Genomic DNA, 25820 nt, shown 5'->3' with positions numbered 1-25820 from the left:
TATTATATTAAAATAATAACTACATTTTAAAATTTTATTTGTGATCTTTAAAAAAAAAAAAAAAGTAATTATACTTTTTTACAATTGTAATAATCTAATGATCGAATATTGCGGAGCTTTACCACGTCCTTGATACAATTCAACAAAAATCTCACTATATACTTGGTACACGTGCATAACAGGTATAGGGTGGAAAGTCAAGTCGAAGCGGCAGGAAACTGTCTCGGGAAAAAGATTCCCGCCTTACTCTTCCATAAAAAGCGAACGAGCGCAGCGGCGAGAAAGAGAGGGAGATCGCGTGGAGGCGAGTAACGGCGTGCATACCTTGCGTCGCGAGTAAGCGCGATAGCGAGGAAGGGGATGACTCTTCGAAGGGACATTGCTCCCTGGCCTGGCCTGCCCTGCTCTGCTCTGCGCTTCGCGTTTCGTGTCCAGCCAAGGATCCACACCCGTCCATTTCTCGCGTCGTCCTGCGCGCTCTCACGCGCCTTCATCGAGCGTAACACCAGCAGGTCCTTCCGGCGAGAACGCGAAAGGACGCCCGGCAAACCGCCCCGCACACTTGGAATATGTATCGATGTATCGGGAACATTAGTGTACATCGGTGAAGTTGAATCGAGATAATATTAGCGTCTGCCTGTGCTCGAGCATCTTGATATCAAACAATCTCCTCCTCATCTGCAAATACATGTGCCATTATTATTATACATATTCTGTTTTAATAATTTCATATATATATCTAACGTTTAAATTTTAGTGTTTGTATTTATTTAGGGTATTTCAACCCTTCTTCAAATTCGTAAAAAGCAGCAAAACTGAAAGGTAATGCAACTTTTTGCAAAACGTATCGTGCTTCGTGTTGCGTGCACTTCTTGCTATTTGTATACTTCATCATGTTTCTCCCTGCCTCTTTCTGCGAAAGGGCCTACGCTCCAGCGCACGCTATCAACCCACCGGGACGCCGCAGGATATTCGAAATTAACTCGCGGCCGAAAATAAACAGTCACGAGAAGAGCCGAGCCGCCGCCACCCCAACAGGTGGTTACGCGCCGCACTCTTGCTCCAAGATAAAACTTTCCAACCCTCCTCTATCTCCCTCTTTTGGTTCTTCATACCACCCGGACTTTCTATCCCCCTGAACCAACTTTTAACTTTTTTCTTCTCTCTTACTCCAACTCTTCCTCTGTTTAGTCTACATGATCGGCCACATCTTTATTCCTGATCTCTAAGGGCCAGTCGCATCCGACGACGGTTATACCCTTTATAAAATGATTCAGAAATGTTTACATTCGCTATATGAATTTATCGAGTTTGAATCTTCAACAAAAATTTATTTTTTCGAGTACTCAGTTTCTAAATAACGAAAAAAATCAATCATAAGGAAATAAATCATAATCGCGTCTTATCCCTACTACTAGAAAAGAAATTCTTACGAATGAAGAATTTTAGTAATAATTAATTTTTAGAAGCGTAAAAAATAAACAAAAGAAAAAAAATTGCACACTTATAAAACCTCTATATTGGAGAGCTACAACTTTTTTCAATAAATTTCCAATATTTACTAATATCGACTCAATTCTATTTACTTTCTTCATCTAAATAGAATTAAAATCGAAAAAAATCATAGTATTAGTCCTGTACTAATCAACTATCGAGAGACGAACTCAATCTTCATTACCGTATTTGGAATGTGGTACGAGAAGAAGAGAATCGCTGAGACGGGGTTAGACGCAAACTCAGACCACTGTGGCGGCTCTATTGGTCTGGCTCTAACCCCGCCGACTCTAACACAGCTTAACCCGGGGACGCCCTTACGCCCAGACATCGGCGGCGGCGTCGGGGAGGCGAGCGCGCGTGATACCCCCACCCCTCTCATCGAAGGGTCGTTGATCCCCCAAGGACAACGACCTTGCGTCTGCGGCAACGGCAACCGTTCGAACGGTTCTGAGTTCCCGGATTCCTCGATTACCAATATCTTTCACTCCTCACTTCCCTCGTTTTGTTCCCTTGCCTCTTCGACTATCGATGCCTCCCTCCCCTCATCTCCCCTCTACCATCCGTTCTCCACCTTTTCCGCCAGCGTCTCCTTTCATTCTCCTTTCCATTTTCTCTTGCGTAGTGCGAGCACTACGAGCAAGCTCATTTTTTTTTTCTCTATCGGAGACTATCAATGGACGACAACGTACTGACGCGATCGGTGGAAAGAACATACTACGTAGGCGGTTTCTCTCAAGCATTAACCCCGCTATAGACTCTATAGAGTATTCTGGATACTTTGAAACTTCACTTCACTTGAATTCATTTAAAAAAAATAATTCTCTTTTCAATTTTAAACAATTTTTGATATATATATATATATATACTTGAAATTGCAAATAATTAAATTTGTTCTTTAATTTTTACTTCATCTCTGCGAATTTTTCTATTAAAATAAAGTTTATTTAAAACAAAAAAAAATCAAAATTATATTACGTGACATTTAATTCTTTTAAACGTTCTATCTTTTTATTTGATTAATGTATAAACTCGATTATTATATAAATTATAAGTTTATTTAATTTCAAGTAAGATTGTAAAAACGAGTATTACACATTAGCAACTTTTCTTCAGCGACCTATTCGCGGCTACGATGGGCAGGTGGCGGGCTTATGGATTTATGAGCAAGCGAGCCGCTTTCAAAATCGTAGGAGAGTATGAAAAATTCATGCAAGCCGGCATCGATATGCATGACTCGACCCCGACCCGCATAGCCTTTTCTCTTCCCGCCTCCTCCCTCTAACGCGATAGTCGCGTACATGCTCGTAAACCCCTCGTAAACTCACCGATCACGAAGTAGCGCATGGAGAAATCCTCTTTCTTTTGGTTTCCTTTTTAATTTTTACATTAAGCATTAATCCCCTGAAAAGCAGAATTTTGTGTTACAAAAATTAAATTGTGTATAAGTGACGTATGTAATATTATGTAATATTACATGTGTAATAAGACCCCGAGAAAAATTTAAAAAGAACAGCATTTTCGAGTAAATGGTGGATATGAAAAAGAATATATTTTATAGAAAAATATTATAAAAATACATATTACAGATGTATAAAAAAATTATAAGTTGATTTTTATGTCTAATCTTGCTTTTTTTAAACATAGCTTTCTGTCCTCAAGCCATAACTCGAGTAAGGAGTTACTACACAACATATATTCTTTTTCGTAAAAGGTTTCCAAACAAAATTATAAAGTTCGCGATCGTAAAAATTCCCTCTTTCAGGCAACGACTCTCCGATGAGATCAACCACTATACCTGACGCGTTAAACTGACTCCTAGTTTCCTAGGTGGGTGGACTGGTGGGTGATCAAGTGCGCACTAGTATGATACATCGTATGTGTGCGCACACGTGTACGCTTACGTGTGTATAGATCTAATAGATGCGAACGCGCGTGTACACATACGCAACGTATACTCACACACGGCATATCTTCACGTGCACTAACGAACGAGCGTTGGCGTGCGGGCCTCGAGTCGGGAAGCATACGGGTGACGTAATCCTGACGAAGGGAAGGAATAACATCGGCGATGACCTACTAACGAGTCGACTTTTTCTCGCACGCGTTCCTTTGAACGCCCTTCCTTTTCGGTGTTTCGAAATCCTCCTCCTTAAGTCGCGTTGACTTTTCGACCGGGCTTTGCTCTCAAACGAGAATATGATAAAAGACATTGCGGATCGATAACGGCAGCGGCAACGCAACATGATTTTGTTTTCCCATTCCTGGAAAAGTATAAAATCAAATGTGTACAAAGCCAGTTTGTCATTGTTATCGATATTATATATTAGCTTTTCATTAATTAAAAACAAGATATTAAAAGAATCCAAAGTGATTACAATATAACATTTCTTTTTAAACTTCTCCTTAGATAGAGAGGAGCTAAAAAAATGAATTGTAACATAGATAAGAAAATTTAAAAAATCTAGAAAATTGAAACAAGGAAGCTAATGTTTCAATTTCGTGATTATTAGATGATGCGATATGCATAACAATTTCAATCTCAATTTTAATTCAGATTTTTTCTTGTTAATCTGATATGTACAAATAAAATATTATAATGATATAATATTATTAAATTCAAATGTGTTAAAAAAAAATTAAATTTAGATAAACTTTTAAAAATGGATTTTATCATAACCGCACGCAAATTATCCTCCATTAAAAAAAAATCAAATTTTTCAGTTATTGAGAATGTAAATGTTACTGACATAGTACATGCAGCATAGTATATAATAGTTTCGGACACACTATAATAGTTGCGGAAGAGAGCGGGCGAACAAACAGCCAGCCGTGCGACAAGTGCTCGTGGCGCTGAAATACCAAAGTAGGTCCCACAGGTTTCTCTCCATGGACCACCCTACCGTCACGCTGTGGTGACTTTTGACGCGTGAATACGCCCTTTGTTCGCGTTCCCCTTCTCTTCTCTTTTCCCCGCACCGTTCCTCCTTTCATCCCTCTGTGGGAGTCAGGTAGACAGGTAATGCTAGTCGATTTCACCTTGATTCAAAGAGAGCGACCCTCAACTCGCCTAAGAATTACCATCTTATAGGATTATCCAGGTTAATCGAATCTATTGGGAATGTTTATCTTCGCAAAGCACATTTACATTGCAAGGCTGAAAGCACGACAGTAAAATATAACTATACAATATAAAATTATAGAGATAGAGAATCGACAAACTAATAAATCATGACCATCTTTTCATAAATTTTGATTTAAAGATTTTTCAAATTGGTAAAAAAAAAAAGATTTTTATTTATCTCGAGAAATTTGTTGAATCTATTTCATAAACGAAAACACATATGGAAAGTTCTTTCTTTATTCTATTATGATTTTATCAAATTTATCGTATCATATTTCTGATGTCTTTATAAATCAGGATTTATGAGATCACAGGTATTCATCAAATTGCGCTCGCGCAAATTTGCTGAAGGAGCACGCGTTCATTATTCACCATCCGGTTCTATTCGGTTTCAGTGCATTACAAAGCCAACCCGCCCAGCTTTTCTCCCGCTCGGACCAATCAGATGCCCACCCGCTATGTGGCCCAATGTTTAGGGTGGTTGCAACAGGTTGCCCCAGCTGCTGGTGCTTCCATGGTGTTATTTTGATTTTACCAAATAATACGAGAAATCTTCTAATTATGTGGATACTTTTTTAAAAAAAAGAGAGAAAAAGTACGCAAAACCAAAAGTGATCGAATCTAATTTAGAATTATTTCCTAATCATGTATGTATCTCACATATGATAATTTCGCTATATATTTTTTCTTTACGACAATGTGATAAGTAATATTTGTTTATTCTTTTATACATATATTTAACTAAAAGTGAACATATATATTTAATAAATTTTTTATATAACTTACATATATCTTTCGAGAGAAATTCAATGAATGTAGATAAGATTCTTTTGAAAATAAAAAAGCGCGATAAAAACTCTCGCTTCTGAGATTCTCGTTACCGTGTCTGAATCTATGTAATACGAATACGCGCCTTTATCTCCATTATCACTTTTAGTGCGTTGATAAAAATAAAGATAATCCTTGAGATGCGCATCCTTCTAGTATGATTGTAAAAAGCAACGGAAGATAAATGTGCATAGAAAAAACTCGTAAAAGTGCCAAGTATTTTTTTGTTCTCGCTTTTACTTGTTCTCGGAGAAGCTAAAGTATCGGAGACGATACCTTGCAAGGTGCAACCCTGCGCTCAAAGTGCCCGTAAAATGCCGAGAGGAACGAAAGGTAGACACGCGGTGAACATGGCCTGACGTAATGCTGTGTGGGAGCGCCGCAGGGTCAACGTCCTCTTTCCCGAGAATTATTGTTCCCAGCAACCCTGTCCGGATGGGGGCAATCGCCCCGAAAGTCGATTAACTTTTGTGGAGGAATCTCAATACGGGTTCATTTACTGCGATCTAATCCGAGTAATAAAAGATGGAAGAAAAGGAGGGAAAATACAATAAAGATAAACAATGAGAATATTGATTATAATGGGGAACAGACTTTCTGATATCGTAATAATAAAGGCCAATGAGAACCTAAGCGTTAATAACATTATTAATTGTCAAAGAAAACGGCTCATTGGTCTTTCTCTTGCGAATTAAATTGACAAGCAGTAATCTTGTTAGCATCAGTGTTGATGATAATTATTACGGGAGCGTACTAAATTGCGACTTTTCATTTTTGTATATTCGGGTGTAAAGTATCTCGAAGAAAAATAAACAATGTCGTACAAGAGATATCAGAATTTCGTTGAACCCCATTCCACGCGCCAAGGATCGAAGCCTGACTGTACTCTCTCGGATGATACCGTTAAACTGACTTCCGTCTGACCACCTACCTACCTACCTACCTACTTTCGTCCTCGTATATCGTCGAGAAGAGACAGAGAGACAAGCGAGAGAAGCAGCTCCGGGTATTTGAAAATCGAAGAATGGTCAAGGAAATGTGTATTTATGTGTATTTATTTGAAAAAAATGATCAAACAAGGTGTTGCTTTTTTGCCTGATAATAAAATATCAGCTTTAGTAGTGAAGTGATATCATTTTTCCCTTCACCCGATCATTTGAGAAAGTAAGAGTTAATTTCTCTTAACGAATTTATCTTAAACTTTAAGAGATTGTTAAATACAAGATTATTGATTGAAATCGTATATGATCGGTACGAATAAAGTATATAAAAAGTGTTAATAAATACTCGAAAGGCTAGTATATCTCGTATACAAAGCTTTCTTTGTACAAATCATTTTTGATTTGAAGGAAAGAAAGAGATATAGTCAAGAATCAAATTTTAAATTTAGAAAAAAATATAGTTGAAAGTACAAATGTGAACGTTCTATAAATAAAAGAATATTAATCTGGCGAAAATTTAATCTTATCAAACATTTATATTCTTTAAGTTGAAAATGATCCAAGTCTGAACAATCACGAAGAAAAACAGAGATAGATGAGCGCGAAGAGAGTAAGAGACAGAGAGAAAGAGAAAGAGAGTCAGACATGTGGAACGGGTCACACCCTCCGGATCGTATTATTGTCGGCTCTGTATGTATACGTACGCACGTGACTCGCGTCCAGGGTCGACACAAGTGGGTTGGTGCGCTCGAGCGCGGTCGTTAGTGTCGTCCTCGCCGTGAATACCCCCCTGATCGTTCAACGACCCCGACGACGGCGTTCGACGACGTCGATGTACATATGTACGCACTCTCGGCTCCACGCGCACGTGACGTGCCCAGGATATTGGGCCGGCGAACGGTAAATAAGGGATCCAGCAGACTGTCCTTTCGCCGAGAGCTTTTCTCCCGACGATCCAAAGGAATCAATCCATCTATTGTCGACGCCTTTGAAACCGGAGCGACGTGGCGCGTGGAAAGTCTCTCCGCTCCGAGCGTGAAAAGCCTCGGCTTTCGGGATCACAAAGAATAACCCCTTCAATCGTTTTACATATGTATTCCGTTATCCATTTGGTCAGATGCTGTTATTAAAAGTAGAATAATAATTTCAAGACGCGATCCTCTGTAAGAAATATTATTCACAATATTTTTCCATCTCCCATTTAAATTTATACATGTATACGAAAACATTTATCATTTATAGTTTTTAAATTTTTTAAATTTGTCACGATATACATACATGTTACTGCCTATAAATTATCATAATTCTGTTTTTCCTTTTCCATGCACCAATCGATTAGATTCACTACAGCGCCTTGTCGTTTGGAATTACATTGCGAACGAGGTGCCATCAGAAGTAGTGGGACAGACGGAGATCAAAGGTCATGAGCGACAGGAAGCGGATTTGTGCGCCGGATGTCGTAACTTCCGAGTCCTTTGGCCCCGGACGTCTCGCCCCGCGTGCATACGCATGCGTACTCGACCTAGATTGTCAACGATTCAGATATTTTCCATTATAAAGTTACGTTAAATGAAGAGAACTGAACTCCGTTCGTTAAATATATAGATATAGTACACGATAATCTTCTAGTAATGAAAATATTAATTTTCTCAGCCTTTTGCGACTTGTAATGGTCTAAAAACATTTTTTAAAATGTTTGAAGTTTTTTTCGATAAAGTTTCAATCTTAAAATCGCGGCTAAATCGACGATGAAGAAGGCTTGAATCACACATCCGAGTGTGAGATCCCTCGAATCGAAAATCGGCTCGAGTTGTTCACGAGTGATGCACAAGTAGCGAGCGCGCCCCATCGCGCCCTCCTCGAGCGAAAGGGCGGTAGAGAAAGGAAGAGATAAGAGGGCAGGGAAAGGGGAAGGGAGATAGACGGTAAAGATAGACGGATAAGTACAAAGAGGAAAAGAGGGAGAGGTAATGATCAAGCGAGAGGGAACGGGCGAGAAGTCGTAGAATGAGGAAGATAAAGATAGATAGAGAGAGAGAGAGAAAGAAAGAGAGAAACGCGTTGAGAGGGAGAAGAAAAGAGTCGCAGAGCGAGACAGAGAGTCGCGACGCGCGATCGACGAGGGAGAGAATGTGAGAGCATGAGAGGAGAAAGAAAGAAAGAAAGAGAGAGAGAGAGAGAGAGAGAGAGAGAGAGAGAGAGAGGGAGGGCGAGACAGAGAGTCGCGACGCGCGATCGACGAGGGAGAGAATGTGAGAGCATGAGAGGAGAAAGAAAGAAAGAAAGAGAGAGAGAGAGAGAGAGAGAGAGAGAGAGAGAAAGGGAGGGTATAGTCGTCGTGAGCTCCTTACAGTGCATTGCCTTTACGAACCCCCCAAGTCCCGTCACATCCCGTGCCCTCCCTCCTGTCTCTCTCTCCCTCGACAAATCGCGTACGACGTGCCTCTCATGAAGAGATCCACGAAACCAGCTTCGCCGTCGAGCGATTCGGGTCGTCGAGACTCATCGAAATGGAGGAAAGAGGGGCAGGGGAAAGGTTCAGGGAAGTCACACGTCTCGTGTGTCGACGGGGTGCGGTATATCTACGTATGTCCTCGTACGGTGACAATACAGAGAGGTTTTCCTTCTCTCAAAAGACAGATAATGACATTCTCCTTTCGGTCCTCTCATCGTCGGGTTAGCCTAACACGAGACTTTCACAGTTGGCCGCGTGAAGGTTTCGAGGGTTACAGGGTTATCGGCTCGGTCAAGCGAGATTGAGTCCGAGATCATCTACCGCGGGATCGCTCATAATTTTGTATGGATACTCGGTAAAGTCGCGAACTTTCGACGAAACGTAAACGTAATCGACTTTATTTCCCGATTTACATATCTCCGATGTTTAATTCGAGATTGATTTTGGTACCATGTAGGTGATACTTGTACGATTTATACATTTTACATCACCTTATACTTTTGTATTACAATCTCCCTTAATTTCGTAACTTTTTTTCGGCGTACAAAAAATTTTCGATCTCGCGATGATGTTTTAACAAAGCGCCCCGCGTCTAAAATAGGCGCTTGCTACGCGCAGAGAGACTTTCGAAACAGCCACGTTTCACATGCCGCGCTCCCGCCTCCGCGCTTGGAGGGAGACTCGGATGTTCCCTCCCCCCCCCTCCCCCCGTTTGACTCGACTCCTTCCCCTCCTTGCCCCGCTTGCTCGCGAACCATGTCGCGACAAATACGTCGTTTCCTCGTTGCCTCGTCGTCGTCATGATAACGCGCGATTGATGGCGAAATGATGTATATCTACCTGTTTGGTTTCCTGGCTCCGTCCATGACGAGCATCGTTCGTACGATGGAAGTCCATTTGGAAGGAACGGCGAGGTGACAGCGAAGAGAGTGAGAGAGACAGAGGGGGGGTGGGGAGAAAGTTCCTGTAATAGAAACTCGAGTCATTCCCGCTATTTATAGCCTTTCAAAGGTATACTGATAAGGGAAGACTTTAGGCTCGCGTTTGAACGCGGTCATAAGGCGATGGCAATTGAGAAATTGAATTGTCTCGCGGTTACACACAGGTGTGAATGACCTGATCGAATTAGAAACGGAGTGTTTGCTCGTACGGTGGCTCCTCAGGGAACAACCACCTTGTTTCTTTCCCCCCTACCCCCCTTTCCTCCCCCTTCTATCTGCTAACGCGGAATATCTCAAATCTACCGTCTCGTGTAATTTCAACGTTGTAACAACAGGAGCAATCGAACATGACGTGTAACGAGTAATTAAAAGACACGTGCACACGGATAGAATGGACGAACAATGTATAAATTGTCAATCGCTCCTGTTGTCATACGTGCGCGCGCGCGCGCGCGCAATGGAAAGGATAAACAAAAATAATGTGAGTAGTACATGTACAGGTAGTACCGTAACTCTCATGGATTTGTTTGCTCGCTCGCCTCTTTACCTGTGTGCCCCCGCGCGATTCACGCCCTTTTCTTCCTGTATTTCATCGTCTCTCGCTCCTGCGCTAACGGTGAATCGCAAACCGCGTACATACGCGGCATCGCCGAGAATAGCTTCGAGCCAATATGGCGCCAATGGCGTCATCTAAAAGCACTGGTCAATGTTACTCGGCCGCGATGGAGGGAGGCGTGCGCCATCTAGCGGCGGCGCGCGCAACATTAACAGAGGCGTCATCTAACGGCGAGTGATAGAGTATAAGACGCCGCAATATCTCCGTCAGAGTTCTGCTGGTAGAACATAACCTCAATAGCGAGAATTTGCCACAGATTTAAATAAGATTATTAACACGCGAGGTGAATTTACTATGCAAGAATGGCACGTTTGTTCAATAGATTGACAATCCGCGAGCTCGCAAAGATGCAAGTTGTCAGATACTCTAATAATCCGAATCACTGGGTAAAGTGCTCGATGCTTGTACAAATTCTTATATAAATATATTTATATAGTACGGATTTTAATTGTATGTTTTTATAATTAAATTGTTTTGTCTTTTTAACTATACAGGATAAATATTTACAACTTCTAACGTTTATTTAATTTTCATTCTTCCTTGTCATTTGTTTAGTCTATGATTAAAAAGAAGAAAACATCCATGGCCAATGCTCTGAAACATTTTGATGAGTTTTATGGTAATGTCTATGGAAAATCATGGGAAGATATAAGAACTGCATTATTGATGGAAACGCACAAATATATGGCTATTGTGAATAGTTTTAGCGATATAGACAGAATAAAATCAGAGTTGGAGGTATATATATATTTATAGTAAAACATTTAATCTAGTAAATCTGTAGTAAATATATATACATTTTATTATTCCTAGACCCATGGTGCCATGAATTTAAAAACAATCTACGAAACTTATAAGGAAGAGCTTGATGCAAATCCATACAAATCTAATAAAAAAAAGAGAAAGAAAAAGCAAGCAAGAGATCGGCAGGTAGAATCTGCAATTAGTGATGCTCAGATATCAACGATACAGTCACATTATCCAACAGATTATACATCACCACCTGTGTCTCTAAATACAATGAATGAAAATGAAGATACAGTGGTGGAAAGTCAAGCATTACAGCCAGTAGAAATAAAATCTATTGAGTCAAACTTGAACGAAATCATGATCGATGAAAATCGAATTGTACATCCCAATGCTAGCTTAAGTGAACTATATGAATTTATACCAGCCACGAAAATTAAAGGTAATTTATATGTTATTTGGAAAACAATAATCAAGTTATAGAAGATTAATTTTAGACAATTGAAAATGTTTTTTTATATGTATAAATGTAATTTAATGTGAATTTATTTTTTATCTTTTAGGTATGAATGACTGGATATTAGAGTCGCAACACTATGGCTATTACAAAGAGGGCGCGGATTTCTCGATAAAAGTTGAGAAAGAAGCAATATTAACGTTTCCACAGTATCTCAACATTTATACATTTGAGGAAGACAACGATAGTGATTTTCCATCCCCAAAGAAAGGATCTACAGGAGTTTTAGGTTAGTCTTTACTAGAGTAATTTCATTATCAATATGAACATTCTAATATTGTTATGCAGATTATTATCTTCTGGATGGTGCTTCTGTATTGCCGACATTGGCCTTGGACTTGCAGCCAGGCGACGTCATACTAGACATGTGCGCAGCACCAGGGGGAAAAGCTTTAAGTATTCTTCAGACGCTCATGCCACGTATGATAGTTGCTAATGATGTTTCTAAGTCCAGAGTAAAAAGGATCCACAATGTCATAAATCAGTACGTAGCTGGTATTGGTCAATGGCAGGACAGATTATATGTGACGGAGCGAGACGCGAGATTCATCGATGACAAAGATGTATATAACAAGGTGATACTGTAGTAAACGCAGAAGATTCATAACAGAATTTTTAGAAACTCTGATAATTCTCTCCTGTAGATCTTGGTGGATGTACCATGTACCACAGACAGACATGTCTTACATTCAGAAGATAACAGTATCTTTAAATCACAGAGGATTCGAGAGAGATTACAAATACCGGAGCTACAAGCGGATATTCTAACGTGTGTACAAAAGTCAATCTAAACTTTGATTTTTTCATACAATTGTCTTGCATTATTTTCTTTCATTTCGTAATTCTCATGTTACAGTAACGCCTTAAAAATAATATCAGTTGGTGGAACAGTAGTGTATTCTACCTGTTCCCTCAGTCCTATTCAAAACGACGGTGTCGTCGGTATGGCGTTAAAAAAGGCCTGGGAAGACACCAATTCTATTATGGTCATAAAGTAAGCATTTTTTGCATATATATGACAATAAATTTCACTTTATTATAATTTTATACGAATAATGTTTTTTCTTGGAGCAGAGATATGAATGAAGCATTAAAGCCATTGAGGTGCCTTTACAAATTCCGTGATTTTGCGTTAAAATACGGCCACATTGTTACTCCTACGCTCGGTAACAATTGGGGTCCCATGTACTTTTGTAAAATAGTACGGATACGATAGTGACAAGGTGAGTGCATGCAAGTTATTCAAGATGTAATGTTATATAGACGTCATTATAATATATAACAAATCAATATTATTTTATAATAACTAAACAAATTTTAATCTTATTTGTAAAATAAATATTGGCAAACTTATTGTGTTGTGCATAAATATAGCACAAAATATATATGTATATATAAATGTCTCTAAAATTGTTTACGATGAAACACGAATAATTAATTATAAATTAAGATATAGTACATAATGTAAAATTTTACAAACCATGTTTCGCATTATTCTCTCTTAAAGGTAATGTTTGATCGCTCGTTTCATCAGATGTTTTAATTTTGTTCCAGGGTTGCTCGTTGCCGCTCCCAAAAATAGTGTAAACCAGTATCTCGATTACATATAGAATAATCGTTACAAGGAATACAATTCTCCATGCCTCAATGGTTTGCTGTAAATAATAAAATAAAATTAGGATATAATCACTTCTACTCTGTGAAATTAGACATTGTTTTTATTTTTGCTCACATTTCCGTGAGTTAATTGTCCTACGAAGACCGGTACAACAAAGCCGGGTATAGTGGCGACGAAGTTTGTCATTGCCATCAGACTACCGGCAAAGTTGGGTGCGATATCTATGTGGTTTGCCAAGAAACCGCAATACATTCCACCGATGCAGGCCACTCCGATTGTCATTAACAAAACTGCCCGAATGCGATTGCACCCGATATATGACACTTGTATCAAGCAGAGCATTGGTATGAGAGACGCTGTAATAGTGTACAATTGTAATAAAATTACATATAATTATTACATACAATATATTTAGTTAACACAATGAAAAAAGTCCATAATAGATTGCTGTATAAAACATTGCAAAATTCATGTCTATACAATTGTTTAATTAATTCAAAGTTTACTTTTTTTTTTAATTTAAGTTTTTAATATTAAACTTACCAAAAAGCGTGCCGATTTTCCTAGATATCGTCACTGTGATCAGACCCTTTTCCTGTAGAATGGCTAATATTTTGCTGAGAATCATAGTGAAGAGCCACATGCACAAAAACGGAATGGATGATAATCCTGCATTCTGATAAACGAATAAATGAACTCGTGAAATCATGTACATTAAATCACGTGCATTGTGTGTCAAGTTTTAGAACAGTTTTTTTACCAAGCTCATATCATATTTCAAAATTTGACTCATAAATGTGGGCAGTTCGATAAGTAGCATGTACCAGCCGAAATTGCTACAAAAATGAGCGACCAGAATCGCTATGAACGGTTTGGACCGAAACACTTGTCTCCATGGAACCTAATAACAAAATTGTGGTTGCAAGAGTGGATTAAAAAAGAAAAATTCCTGGATATAACAATTAATTTTTTAGTACAGTTTTGGGAACATCATCCTGGACGTGTCCGCCCAAAGACATGACGATATAGTTTCTCTCTCTTTGACTGATGAATCTCGTCTGTTTTTCCGGGGTATCTGCTATCATAAGCCACCAAGCGACGCACCAAATAAGACAAAGCACGCCTTCCACATAGAAGATGGAGTCCCAACCGAGATTCGCGGCCAACAGACCGGTTAACAAGATAGAGATCACGGTACCGAGTGCCGTCCCTAAAGCGTAATTCATCGTAAGCGTAACTTCATCGGCTTGATCATTTTTCGAGATTAAAATTTGCGACGCGTCCGAAAAATTCAACAAATCTAATATGTTATGATTTTTATCAGAGTCCAAATTAAGAGCGAATCTTGACTACCGTTACAAATTTTACCATATGATTACAAGTCTCATATGATGACAAAACGATATGAGATATCCTGGAACATATTGCTGGAACTTTGCAAATTTCAATAATTTATCTTCTTACCTGCATACACAATCGAGGCAATGACACTCCTTTCATTCGGCGGCGCCCATTTCGCGATCATAACATGCATAGCAGGAAACGATACACCCTATAATAAAAATAGTTTAAAATTGTCAATCGTATTCAAATATTTAAGAATCAATCCATTAATATAAATTTAGATTGTTACTGACTCCGCCGATCCCCTGAAGAAATCTCATTACTATGAAGAGCGAGTAGTGAGTACGCGCAGCGATAGGCGATAATATGGAAGCTACGACATTTAAAAGGACCGATCCATTCATTACCCATTTGGCCGACCAGAGTTCCGCTAGTCTTCCACCGGGCAACATAGATACTGTGTAGCCCCAAAAATAAGAAGATAGAATAAAACCTTGAATAAGTTCATTCCATACAAATGGACCATTCTGAAAAAATGTGATAATAACATGGTATGTTTTTTTTTTTATTAAAACACCAAGCTTTTTATTCTAGAGTAACGATATAAGAAGTGCACATGTGCTTCCATCAATATTGATTTTTATATAAAATATTGTTATACCTCGCCTGTAATCTTTGTAACATTTGAGGCATCGTCAAACTGGCAAACGTCCGCGCTCACTGTCGTAGTATTGTCATCAGTTTCTAAATTGTGCGACGTGGATAATTTAATAGCAGTATGATTCACCATAGCGACGATCGCTACACTGGCATTGACTTTAAAACCATAAAGAATAGCGAGACCGATGGATCCCATTATGGCCATCAAATATCGAATCGGAAATAGCGGTCCATTTTTTCTTGCAGCTAGATATAAATAACAATAATATTAACAAATTGTTCTTTTTTCAGAGAAAGAAATGGAATATATTATTTAATTTATATATACACGCAATAATTTCTTAATCCATGATGAATTGCATGGAACATTTATTACCTATGTAAAGTAATCAGGCCGTTTAATTTTTTTTTTTTTTAAATATGTTAGAATTATAACACGCGGTTTGATTCGATATTGGCTTGAGCCGATCGATATACATATTTTTATTCACATGAATAATTTTCACAGCAAAGAAAAGAACTTTGAGAATCAGTTTTCTAAATCGTATCGCGGACGAAATATTTTCCAATTTCGCAGACCATTTTTCTATTTGGCCTAACACGAAATCGATTTGTGTACGAAAGCGTATCTAAAAGATTATTTTAAGAACGAGAACGCATTTACGTTCGCAAGGAGCGAGCCCATAACATATGGGCCGCCGCTTCGAGTGAAATGTCATCCTAATATATATCATAGCAATATTATACTTAGCAATATTACTAGCAATATTAATAGCAATATTACACCTTCAATTAATTTTTACATGATCATATTCCGTAAATCTTTACATTATTGATATGTGAGCGCGAAATTTCGTATATTGAATAATAAGTACTTGTCAGCACTTGCATAGCGTTGCATCATTAAGACGACATATGACGCGATGCACATGATAGGTGCCGCAAATCAATTTTCTCAGAAAATTGATTAAAATTCCTGACATTTCTCTCGAGAAAATCAATCTGGAGTATAGAGGACACGCCAAGGTCATGAAAAATATTTTTGAAACTAGAGTTGTTTTTTATATTTTTAAGAAATTAAATGGCGCAATAATCTATCTGTAATTTGAGAAATATTAATAAAAAAATATTAAATAATATAAAAAGTAATAACAAAAAAGAATAAAATTTATATATAGAATATAATTTTCTGAGATAAATTAGAATTTAAAAAAATACTTTTTTAAACAATATTTTTTATTATTTGTTTTTTAATAATATTTTATAGTTTTAAATTATTAATCTTTAGAGAATCTAAATTCTAATCTTAAAAATTGACCAAAAAAATCATTACTCACCATTAGAATTATTTTCCACAGCCATCGTATCGACGATATGTCTTTGAAGATGTTTTTCAAAAGTATTCGTAGATTTCAACGACAAAAATTGCACGACCGATAACTTATTACTGTTTTTCAATATTTTTTGTAGTTTCTTAGTAATATTTTCTCCTCAATTTACATCATCGTAAATGTTTTTTTCCGAGTAATTATTCTTGGTAGCCACCTGATGCTTCGCTTCCGACTCGTCACGAGAGCTACGTGCTACTGAGTGACCTGAGTGAAGCGGCGAGAAACCCAAAGATCTTGAAGCGATCCCGGAGGGATGCGAAGCGTGCGCCTCTTCTATAAACACCCGTACACATACGCATATGGGTGCGTGTGTGTGTGCGTGCGTAAAAGGAAAGGACCGCACAAAACGCACGCGTACCAGTGCTCATGCTTTCCGACATTTCGACCTCAGTCATTGACACTATAAGAAAGAGGCAAGGAGTGATGCAATTGCATCACACCTGCAACTTTCTTTAAAGTGCTCTGCATTTCCAAAAATAAAAAAAATTTTCAATTAAAAATCGCGTTATTTTATTAACATTTTATAGAGAAAATAATTAATAACAATTATTATATATAAAAATGTTTTATCATATTAAAAAGCGTGAATGAAACAATGACGATTATTTATAAGTGATGCAATTCATATATTTTCAAAAATTTCATGAATGAAAATCTAAATTTAAGACTTTTATTTTTACAATATTTCATGATTTGCAGCTGCTTTTGACCTATTCTGTTATTTGATTTGTTTTATTCGAGTAAACTTGAAGCTAGGCTCGAGCGAACATTGAGCGAATTCGCTCGGTGTTTGATAAGAACAAAATGTCAACCGCGTTTACAAATTTCTGATATATAAAACAGTCTTCTTTCTTTCTCTTCCTCTCGTATTTCATGATTCTCGCACTCTCCTTAGTGCGTGAATCGCTATAATCACAATAAACATGAACGCAAATTCGGAAATCGGTGATCATCTCGACGAGATCTATGACTGGATCGACCAAATAAAATTTTCCAGGCCCAAAAAAAATATAGCCAGAGATTTTTCCGATGGCGGTAAAGGACGCATCTTCTTTCCATATAAATCTTACTGTTGATCCTTTATGAAATCTTGAAAAACCAATAATTTTAAAAAATAATGTTATGACTTTTACAATGACATTCCCCCTAAAAAAAAAGAAAAAATTAATCGCGAGACAATTAAATTTTAGTGTTGATGGCAGAGCTACTGAAACGTTATTATCCTAAGTACGTGGACGTGCACAATTATGTCGCCGGTAATAGCATTGCGAGGAAGATCGATAATTGGTGCACACTTAATCGCAAGGTACTGTCGAAACTTGACATGAGATTGGGAAAGGAAACGATCAATCAGCTAGCTAGTTCCCAGCCAGGCATTATCGAGAAAGTTCTCACCGACCTACGAGCCAAAATTTTGAAAGACTGTAACGCCGACAGAGAGTCCTTGTTCTCCGGCCATGAGGACAGTGAAGGTGCCTTTATTTAACTATGATAAATTATTTTTCGATTATCCTCTCTCAATTTCTCTGAATTCTTTTTATTCTCTCACTTGTTATAATTTAACTGGATCATTCTATGTGTGCACAATTTAGAAATGGTGAAGTCTGTGCTAAATCCCGATGAAGTAGCAAACAAAACTGTCCCCCGACACGTTTTTATTCGCCTAAAACAGGAGCTACAGGAGAAAAACGATATGATCTCCACGTTACAGCAAAAAATCTCGCACCTGGAAAACATAATGAGGCTAAAAGATCAGAGGATCGACGATCTCACGGTGCAAATCACGAGACTGCCAATTGAGAGAAACGTCGCTACTTTGCGTCCTCACGTTATCGGCAGTGGAATCTCAAAACTACATGCTTCTACCAAGTTGCCCGAATAAATTTTGTCAAAAGATGCCAAATTGTACATCGTCTTATATGCAACACACAATGTAACTAACTTTCCTTTTTTTACACATGTACCATATATTACAAGAATACACTTTATTATATCCATCCAATTGGATAATACCTACAAAACCTTATAATGTACATGTAATTATATTATGAAATAACACAGTCCCATTTAATCGACCGCGAAATATTTTTCAAGCATACAAAATTGCCTGCCTAGTTTGCTGTAAATCATTTAGACATTAATAATGTAAGATTTCATTTTAGATTACATTAGACACAAAAGTATTTATAGCTTTATGAGACAAAGATAAGATTATCGGATAAGCGTTATAGTAATTTTATGTAGGCGGAGATACCAAGATTACACCATCGCCTCGCACAAACAGCATCTGGATAGTTCTTTTTTTCTGGCGATAGATTTCCTCGTATGTTTCTTCATCAATCTCCACTATGTTTATGATCTCCTCCACATCACCTAGCACCATGTTCAAATGCTGGTCGAAAGCCTGAAATTATGGTTAAGATGTAAAAAATAGTTTTAATACTTTGGTTTAATTTCGATGTTGATTTGTAATATTTTGAAATAAAGTAAATCCACTTTGTATAAAAATATACATCTTGAAATATCGAGAATTAAAACAATTAAAGCAATCAAGCATCTTTACGTGTAATTTTCCTCGGAGCTCTCTTTCGTTCCTCATTTTTACGTAAATCCGCTCCTCCAGGCTCAATTTTATGAGGTCCAGGGGCTCCTTCACATCAATCGGTGGCAACTATTTCAGGATAACATTCGAGATTATACGAGAATAAATACAGCGATCTACGTGAATTCTGAAACTCACCTGTTCCGATTCTTCAACCATCGCGAGTCTCTTGTAAAAACTGCGCGATTATTTTACGTTAACGGCACTATACAATCGAGAATTGCAAATTACTACGCAAAATTCAAATGTCAATCATATATTATAGGTTACCGGTTACTATCATGGGTGTATAAAAAACAGAAGCAGAGAGGAAAACGAATTATAAATACGGGCCTAAATACGCCATATTATTAATACGCTCGGAAAGGCATCAACAATATGGCGTCACCAATCAAGTTTGCCAATTTATTTAGATATCAGTTCACATTTTCTTATGTCTATGGTTTCAATAATACGACTTGTCATTTCGACTTGTCGCGATAGGTGGCGCATGATGGCACAGTTGGCGTCAGACATTCGTGGTCAGACGGTCAGACAACACAATATAAATCATAACATTTTTTTACACGGATTTGAGAGAAATTTGCATCTCTCTCTATCGCAGGTATAAATATAGACATTGAAGAAACATTTGTGTTACAATTATTATGCTAGTCTAGATTCCAAAACGATGGTAAATTTTCTCTCCGAACAAAATTTTACTCAATGGCCGTTCCAAAACTTTTTTGAACGTTTCTAATTGGTATTATGCCGGCCATCGAGTAATATTTTCCTCGGAGAGGAAATTTGACACCGTTTTGGAACCTAATTCTAAAAGAAAATAATTTGTATTTCTAGTCGAAAAAGAATATAATAGAAGAAATAAGAATCGAATGCGATTGAAATTTCGCGCCATTCGAGGACGATCGTGGCGCCGCTGGACGGTGTCCGGTGGAGTCGAGCCGCGGCCCCGGCGGAGGGACGACGTAGCGAGGAAGCTAGAGCTAGGGAGAGCTAACGAGTGAGTGTGAGCAAGCGAGTATACTACGAACACGAACGCGTTGCTGCTGCTATTGCTGCTGCTGCTGCTGCTTGCCTGCGTGCTACAGCGCAACGCCATTTTCTGCGCTCGCGGGTGAAGTCGTCGATTCGCGTTTGTCCGGTCCGGTCCCGTCGTCGCGACGTCGGCCGACGTCGCCCACACGTTGATCGCCGCATCGTCTCCTGGCGAGGACACGATCGGCCTTCTTCTCTCTCCCCTGATTGCCCGCTCGGGTTCCACGTCCGGGATATGCGCGAACACGCGGCGGACAGCCGTGCGACGGATACGATGGTGAGTGTCGAACGAGCGTAAGTGTGTGTGGGTTAGAGAGAAAGAGAGAGAAAGAGGGAGAATGTCGCTGGAGTGACAGAGAGGGATGGCGAGATCGGAGCTTCGTGTTTCATGACACATCTTGTCAGTCAGGCTTTTTCTCGTGCGCCGCCGTCGCGTAACCGCGATAACGGAGTAGTAGAGTCTTGATAACGAGTCGCGACGTCGAAAGACGACGCCGTACTCGATGGGCGGCGGTTTTCCGGGGGCGGCACATGGCCGTCATAGCCGCATAGGGCACGGGCGCCGGCTGTCCGTGCAGGGGGTGGCCCTCCCCACGAATAGAGTTTCCTTCTCTCTCTTTCTCTCGGAGCGAGCGGTTCTGACGAAGAGACGCCTCTCTTTTTCTCTCTTTCTCTCTCTCATCGCTAGAATGAGGGAGATCGCGACGCCGATTGTTGAGCCTTGCCGTTATCGCGTGTAATATTAATTAATCCTTCGCACATTCATGAAATAATATATACAGTGCAACGATGACATTAATCTATATAAGCTTCGCTTTTGTATAGGGTGTTTTATTTTTACAAAAAGCTTCTCTTATGGAATTATGTCATTTCTGCAATAAATGCTTTAATTTCTTATCCTGCGATTTCGTATATATAAAGAATAAATAATTATAATGATTAATAATTCATTTTTTTATCATCGATACTTGTGCCATTTTTATGTCGAGATTAAAGCATGACAATATAAGGAAACTGAATTCAGTTATAAAACAGTCAATATTTATGTCTGTTGATTTTGTCATCGACAATCCTGTCGTTTCCGTCACTTCGTGTCACTTGCCTGGAGTGACATAAGTTTCACCCGCGTAATACCCGGTGAGAATAACATGAAATGAATATGGGTGTGTAGGTATAATACATATATAAAAGTTATGAATAACTAAACATAAATATTATCACGTAATAATATTTATTTATTATTGATAATTTTATCATTTATATTGTCATAACATTCGAGAATCTATGCGAACACTTTGCAAGAATTTAGAAGGTTCGATCATTCAAAGATGCGCGTGTATTCACGTGATACGACCGTGTGTATGAGAACGGGAAATGGGAAAAACTCGTGCGTGGGAAATTATAGCATCTCGCGAGGTATATTTTTCATGATGGAATGAATTAAGAGGGTCGAAAAGAATTTGCCAAGTATCATGATAAATCGCAGTGATCATTTAGAAATAATTTGCGAGTGGAATCAGAACACGGAGCCGTCAATTGTTGGCATTCTCGATACATAGGGTGTCTCAAGACAACCGCTCTCGATGCGAAGTAAATTATTCTGTTATATTAAATATAATTGTTTGATAATTTTGGAGATAATTAATTGTCCAAGTATTTAATCTAATTTATAAGATCAAACATATACCTTTAAAAGCTTGATTCTCCAAATTGCTTATTGAACATTTGTTGTGGGATACCTTGTATATAAAATGAAGTGTGAACGATATATGTGTATTTGATCGTGCGATCTCGCAAAGAGCGATCGTCTTGCCTGACCTTTTCTGCATTAATTTATTAATGAACCGTTAGATCGCGGTCGCCGTGTATATGTGTATATATATATATACGCATTCATACGATGCGTGTGATGCGTACATACGTAACATTATCGATCGATGACTGTTAACACAACGAGCCATCTTGCCCTTTTCTTTTATTGTCTACGCGCGAGTTCTTTGTCTAATCTCTAATTTTAAGAATACCATTCGACATGTGGCGAATGTTCCTTAGGGAATTAATTAAATTCTTAATATTCAATCAGAGTTTAAATACCTCTAATATATGTATAAAGCTTTGAAATATTTTGAAATTCTTGAGATTTTTTAAATTACTGAAACTATGGAGTTTTATAGTTTCAAGGGAAAATATTTTATACAATTTTAGAATCTCTAAATAAATTAGTTTAAGTTTTGAAAATTTAGAATTTTATGAAATCTTGGGATTTAAAAGTTTCGATGATCTCTAAATTAATTTTACAAAACTGTCAATTCTCTCTGTTAAACTGCTTAAGATTAAAGCTACAAAAAATCTTTGACTTTTCCGGAAATTCACATACACTGAACTCCTGGAGTTTTGAAACTTTGATCTGCGATTTTATTACTTGGATCTCGAGATCTTTGTGACCCAATTGGATCCCATTTACTCTGTTGACATTCCCGATGTAGCCGGAGGGAGAATGCAACCGGCATGAGCTCGACCCTTCCGTTCGCGTCTCTCGGTTATTCGGCTAATCTTGGATCATCTTCCGGTGGATCCCTTTGCACGACGTTACGAGTACTAAATCTTATCTGAAACTAGGAAAATAGACACAAATCGTGTTAGTATCTTCATTCGCGCAAATTTTCAATATACTATAATAAAAATATATTTCATTATCCTTTTTTTTTTTTTAATATCACTGTTTTCAGTATAAATAATAGAATTTTTATCAATTTTATTTATAAAAATTCCGTAACGTGTGATAGCAAATAATTATCATTCTTCCGATATATGCAATGGTCGTCGCGAGAAAGTCGACGCGTCGTTTAGGAACACCTTATATAAAGTACAATACAATATATTGCCATTCTCTCCTGCTCTCTGTTGGCCGCATTACCTTGAACGGGGTCGACCGCGTGCTGCTGGTAACGTAAATACGCACCGCGGCATTCCGTTTCGCGAAATTTCTGCAAAGACAACATCAGTAAAGAAATTATGCAACTGCTGGCGTCGAGACACGCCAGCCACAGTCTCGTAATCCTGTCACGCGCATTTCGCATCTACGATTACGTCTTTTCGCGATGGCAAAGCGATGTGTCTTCGGTCTTTGTTCTTTCAGTTTCATTGAATTTCTTCGAATAACATTAGATACTCTCTCGCGCTGATTTTTTAATCTTTCTTGATTTATATTAATCGTATAGAATACTATATGGAAAATGTATGTTGTAAGTTTTTATCTAATATGTAGATTGTAAAAATAATTTAGAAGAATACATTATATATAATTGAAATAATAATAGAGAATTAAATATTAGAATTTGATTAAAGTACAAGAATAAACTTTAGCTTTAATAAAATATTGCATCTATATGAAACGAAAGTATCGCGATGGATATTTTTAACACATTCCCACTTGATACAAGCCCAAGAAGCTTCGTAGACTCTCGCGGCGTGACAGAAAAAGAAGCGCGATGCAAAATCGATAGTCCGGCCTTTATGGTGCTCACGGTTCGACGAGGGTCGTGGGAAATCGCTGCGAAATCGCGGAGTTAACGTAGAGAGAAATACCGTCGGTGTCTTTGCCCCTTTGCCTATGAAAATTGTCAGAAACTCGCGATTATGCCTCTTCTCTTACATAGAGACACACACGCACAATAGTCCTACGCGCAATAATACCTGACCGCGTTTCCGCGACCACGCAAAGACCAGGGAAACTGGGTTGCTGCACATATTTTCACAGTCGTACGTCTCGAAACCCATACAAATAAAATCGCATTATCGAGGTTAACGTCCCAGACCTATAAACAGAGTCTCGCGAGACTCTGTTTAAGTTTCCACTCGCAAGAATTAAAGCTCACCTATATATGCATAATTCAAAATTCCATTAAACAGATCAAAATTGTCAATCTGACATATCATTTTATTTTAGCCGATTCACCTCGCGCTAGAATTTAGAATTTGAATTAAATAAGTTTCTTATTATTATCATATAAATTTAATCTTTTTTATCTATATAAAAATTTAACAAATTTAAATAATCGCGGTTTAGTAAAAATTTAAATCTCTGAATCTGATTCGATGTAGTTTCATTAATATACAGGTGCATGAATATTTTATCGTGCGTTAGATCCAGTCCCTTCGGACTTCATTCAGCAATTCAATTTGACGCCGTTATCATCGGCCGTTTATGGGAATTATTTAGATAATATCACCGTTGATCCAACGGCTTTAAGTCGTGAATAGCTGACAGCTTATTTATTATACCTTACTCTACAGTTTTTAACTTCATCTTTTTTGCGTAATATTTTAATAAAAACTTAAACTCTTATTCTTCAGACAGGTATAAATAAATGTGCAAGAAATTGAAAGTTTCTCATCTCCCTTAGAAAATCACTCGATTGTGAGATGATTCTCTCGTGAGTCTCGTTGCGGTTTAATCCATGTTTACGTGAAGACCTACACAAGTAAGCTTCATAAGAGGATCCATGCGTTCGTGGAAAGTAGGCTAAGAGCTAACCGCTGTATTCATTGACTTTATTACATTATTATTAACACTCATTATAAAAGTATTTTAATTCGAATATCTGATTAATGCGAATATTTCAAAATATTAAAAAGAATCATGTTCTAACTAATTTTTGAATAAAATGTTTTACGTGCGTTTTTCTCACCATATCGATCGCATTCTTTCCTCGCAATCAGTACAATTAAATATTTCTGCATACAAGGCCACGTCTTTATTTATGTACGCTGCGAAGATATCGCGAGCTAAACGATAATAATGCGGAAACGTGTCCACAAAAAAAGGATTGCGTTATTTACGATGAAAAGAAACGCGATTTGTTCAATTTTGCCGATTTATGGTTTGCAATAGAAGCGCGAATATGTATCTTGAAATGCAAATATTTGACCGTGAGATAAGCAGATTATTGCGTCTTTTCGTTTGGTGAGTTAGCGTTCAGAATCAACATCTTGTATATATGCAATATTTCGCATATAATATTTAGCAAAATTTTGACTGAGATCCGTACCACATAAAACAAAAAATCAATAAACAAATTTAATACTAATAATTATTAGTAATCATTTATAATTGTTATAATTGTTTTGGGAAACAAAAACTATATAAAGTACAATTTTTTTAAAAATTGCAACAAAATTATGTGATAATTAAGTTATAATATAAAGATGAGATAAATTATTTTGTAGTTTTATTATTCAAAGATTTAGAAATACTTTAAAATCACAGTGCCTGGGGATCCCCCTCATTAAAATCCTAATTAACACGAGAGCTAATTATCTTAAAGCAGATTGCGGAAGAGTTCAAGGGTGAAACAGGCGCGATTCAATAAAGTTTCGATTTTCTCGCCTCGGCATGTGGGCGTTCGCTGATGCCACGTCACCCTATACTTTTTTTTATCATTATCAACGCGTATCCCATCCCATCCCAGAGAAATGACGCCGACAAACTGCGACAAATACACGAC

The 25820-nt window shown here is 37.9% G+C and overlaps 6 protein-coding genes and 1 long non-coding RNA gene across 14 annotated transcripts in view; 3 read left to right on the top strand and 4 right to left on the bottom strand.

Annotated features, from left to right (window-relative positions):
• The window catches only part of LOC115233565 (protein tramtrack, beta isoform-like), a 64620-nt gene extending 60862 nt beyond the window's left edge, over positions 1 to 3758 (bottom strand). For 3 of the 5 annotated variants that reach the window (XR_003883791.1, XM_029804059.1, XM_029804061.1), the window contains exons 1-3: positions 3457 to 3758; positions 2823 to 2898; positions 325 to 678 (exon numbers count right to left, since the gene is read on the bottom strand). The gene's annotated coding sequence lies outside the window, so the exon portion shown is untranslated. The remainder of the gene's footprint in view (positions 1 to 324; positions 679 to 2822; positions 2899 to 3456) is intronic. The other 2 variants (XR_003883793.1, XR_003883790.1) reach the window with 2 other exon arrangements.
• A 3180-nt stretch (positions 3759 to 6938) lies between these two features.
• Positions 6939 to 10456, bottom strand: LOC115233570. Its single transcript, XR_003883797.1, has 4 exons — positions 10331 to 10456; positions 9683 to 9806; positions 7666 to 7909; positions 6939 to 7548 (listed from the first exon to the last, which is right to left on the bottom strand). It is a non-coding gene; the product is annotated as an uncharacterized LOC115233570 (long non-coding RNA).
• Positions 10457 to 10566: 110 nt separating this feature from the next.
• LOC115233567 (5-methylcytosine rRNA methyltransferase NSUN4) lies at positions 10567 to 13677 on the top strand. 2 transcript variants are annotated; one of them, XM_029804063.1, is made up of 9 exons: positions 10567 to 10785; positions 10955 to 11137; positions 11213 to 11588; positions 11710 to 11892; positions 11952 to 12238; positions 12308 to 12432; positions 12520 to 12657; positions 12738 to 12886; positions 13218 to 13677. In XM_029804063.1, exons 1-8 carry the CDS (start codon positions 10702 to 10704, stop codon positions 12877 to 12879), a joined length of 1518 nt encoding a protein of 505 aa, XP_029659923.1. In that variant the 5' UTR covers positions 10567 to 10701; the 3' UTR covers positions 12880 to 12886; positions 13218 to 13677. The 2 variants fall into 2 exon arrangements, with proteins under 2 accessions (XP_029659923.1, XP_029659924.1); XM_029804064.1 differs by lacking the exon at positions 10567 to 10785 and adding an exon at positions 10832 to 10849.
• Positions 11970 to 16749, bottom strand: LOC115233566 (putative inorganic phosphate cotransporter). The gene is made up of 10 exons (XM_029804062.1): positions 16623 to 16749; positions 15287 to 15531; positions 14919 to 15152; positions 14746 to 14833; positions 14259 to 14491; positions 14042 to 14182; positions 13825 to 13957; positions 13396 to 13637; positions 13144 to 13318; positions 11970 to 12107 (listed from the first exon to the last, which is right to left on the bottom strand). The coding sequence occupies exons 1-10, from the start codon at positions 16645 to 16647 to the stop codon at positions 12067 to 12069; spliced, it is 1557 nt and encodes a 518-aa protein (XP_029659922.1). The 5' UTR covers positions 16648 to 16749; the 3' UTR covers positions 11970 to 12066.
• On the top strand, positions 15065 to 18591 carry LOC115233568 (sperm flagellar protein 1). Of its 2 annotated transcripts, none has more exons than XM_029804066.1 (3): positions 15065 to 15176; positions 17867 to 18148; positions 18269 to 18591. In XM_029804066.1, the coding sequence occupies exons 2-3, from the start codon at positions 17872 to 17874 to the stop codon at positions 18556 to 18558; spliced, it is 567 nt and encodes a 188-aa protein (XP_029659926.1). In that variant the 5' UTR covers positions 15065 to 15176; positions 17867 to 17871; the 3' UTR covers positions 18559 to 18591. The 2 variants fall into 2 exon arrangements, with proteins under 2 accessions (XP_029659926.1, XP_029659925.1); XM_029804065.1 differs by lacking the exon at positions 15065 to 15176 and adding an exon at positions 17429 to 17711.
• A 32-nt stretch (positions 18592 to 18623) lies between these two features.
• LOC115233569 (sm-like protein LSM3A) lies at positions 18624 to 19581 on the bottom strand. The gene is made up of 3 exons (XM_029804067.1): positions 19417 to 19581; positions 19240 to 19347; positions 18624 to 19080 (listed from the first exon to the last, which is right to left on the bottom strand). The coding sequence occupies exons 1-3, from the start codon at positions 19435 to 19437 to the stop codon at positions 18913 to 18915; spliced, it is 297 nt and encodes a 98-aa protein (XP_029659927.1). The 5' UTR covers positions 19438 to 19581; the 3' UTR covers positions 18624 to 18912.
• A 560-nt stretch (positions 19582 to 20141) lies between these two features.
• The window catches only part of LOC115233563 (wiskott-Aldrich syndrome protein family member 3), a 19707-nt gene continuing 14028 nt past the window's right edge, over positions 20142 to 25820 (top strand). The window contains exon 1 of one of the 2 annotated variants that reach the window (XM_029804057.1): positions 20142 to 20590. The gene's annotated coding sequence lies outside the window, so the exon portion shown is untranslated. The remainder of the gene's footprint in view (positions 20591 to 25820) is intronic. The other variant, XM_029804058.1, reaches the window with a different exon arrangement.

The sequence above is a fragment of the Formica exsecta genome, unplaced genomic scaffold, assembly GCF_003651465.1.
Source record: "Formica exsecta isolate Colony F162 unplaced genomic scaffold, ASM365146v1 scaffold178, whole genome shotgun sequence".
Taxonomy (NCBI): Eukaryota; Metazoa; Arthropoda; class Insecta; order Hymenoptera; family Formicidae; genus Formica; species Formica exsecta.
The sequence above is the reverse complement of the archived record's forward strand: the minus strand, read 5'-3'. Positions and strand labels throughout refer to the sequence as shown.

What these genes read in the sequence shown, in the direction of transcription:
- LOC115233567 (XM_029804063.1), top strand. Translation starts at nt 10,702, where the DNA reads ATGGCACGTTTGTTCAATAGATTGACAATCCGCGAGCTCGCAAAGATG. An exon ending in GAATAAAATCAGAGTTGGAG is followed by an intron (nt 11,138 to 11,212) that starts GTATATATATAT and finishes TATTATTCCTAG; the next exon opens with ACCCATGGTGCCATGAATTT. An exon ending in ACAAAGATGTATATAACAAG is followed by an intron (nt 12,239 to 12,307) that starts GTGATACTGTAG and finishes TCTCTCCTGTAG; the next exon opens with ATCTTGGTGGATGTACCATG.
- LOC115233566 (XM_029804062.1), bottom strand. Translation starts at nt 16,647, where the DNA reads ATGGCTGTGGAAAATAATTCTAATG. An exon ending in TGCCTCGATTGTGTATGCAG is followed by an intron (nt 14,492 to 14,745) that starts GTAAGAAGATAA and finishes ATTACGCTTTAG; the next exon opens with GGACGGCACTCGGTACCGTG. An exon ending in AGGATGATGTTCCCAAAACT is followed by an intron (nt 14,183 to 14,258) that starts GTACTAAAAAAT and finishes TTTTGTTATTAG; the next exon opens with GTTCCATGGAGACAAGTGTT.
- LOC115233568 (XM_029804065.1), top strand. Translation starts at nt 17,600, where the DNA reads ATGAACGCAAATTCGGAAATCGGTGATCATCTCGACGAGATCTATGAC. An exon ending in CAGAGATTTTTCCGATGGCG is followed by an intron (nt 17,712 to 17,866) that starts GTAAAGGACGCA and finishes ATTAAATTTTAG; the next exon opens with TGTTGATGGCAGAGCTACTG. An exon ending in CGGCCATGAGGACAGTGAAG is followed by an intron (nt 18,149 to 18,268) that starts GTGCCTTTATTT and finishes TGCACAATTTAG; the next exon opens with AAATGGTGAAGTCTGTGCTA.
- LOC115233569 (XM_029804067.1), bottom strand. Translation starts at nt 19,437, where the DNA reads ATGGTTGAAGAATCGGAACAG. An exon ending in TGGTTGAAGAATCGGAACAG is followed by an intron (nt 19,348 to 19,416) that starts GTGAGTTTCAGA and finishes ATCCTGAAATAG; the next exon opens with TTGCCACCGATTGATGTGAA. An exon ending in AGCTCCGAGGAAAATTACAC is followed by an intron (nt 19,081 to 19,239) that starts GTAAAGATGCTT and finishes CCATAATTTCAG; the next exon opens with GCTTTCGACCAGCATTTGAA.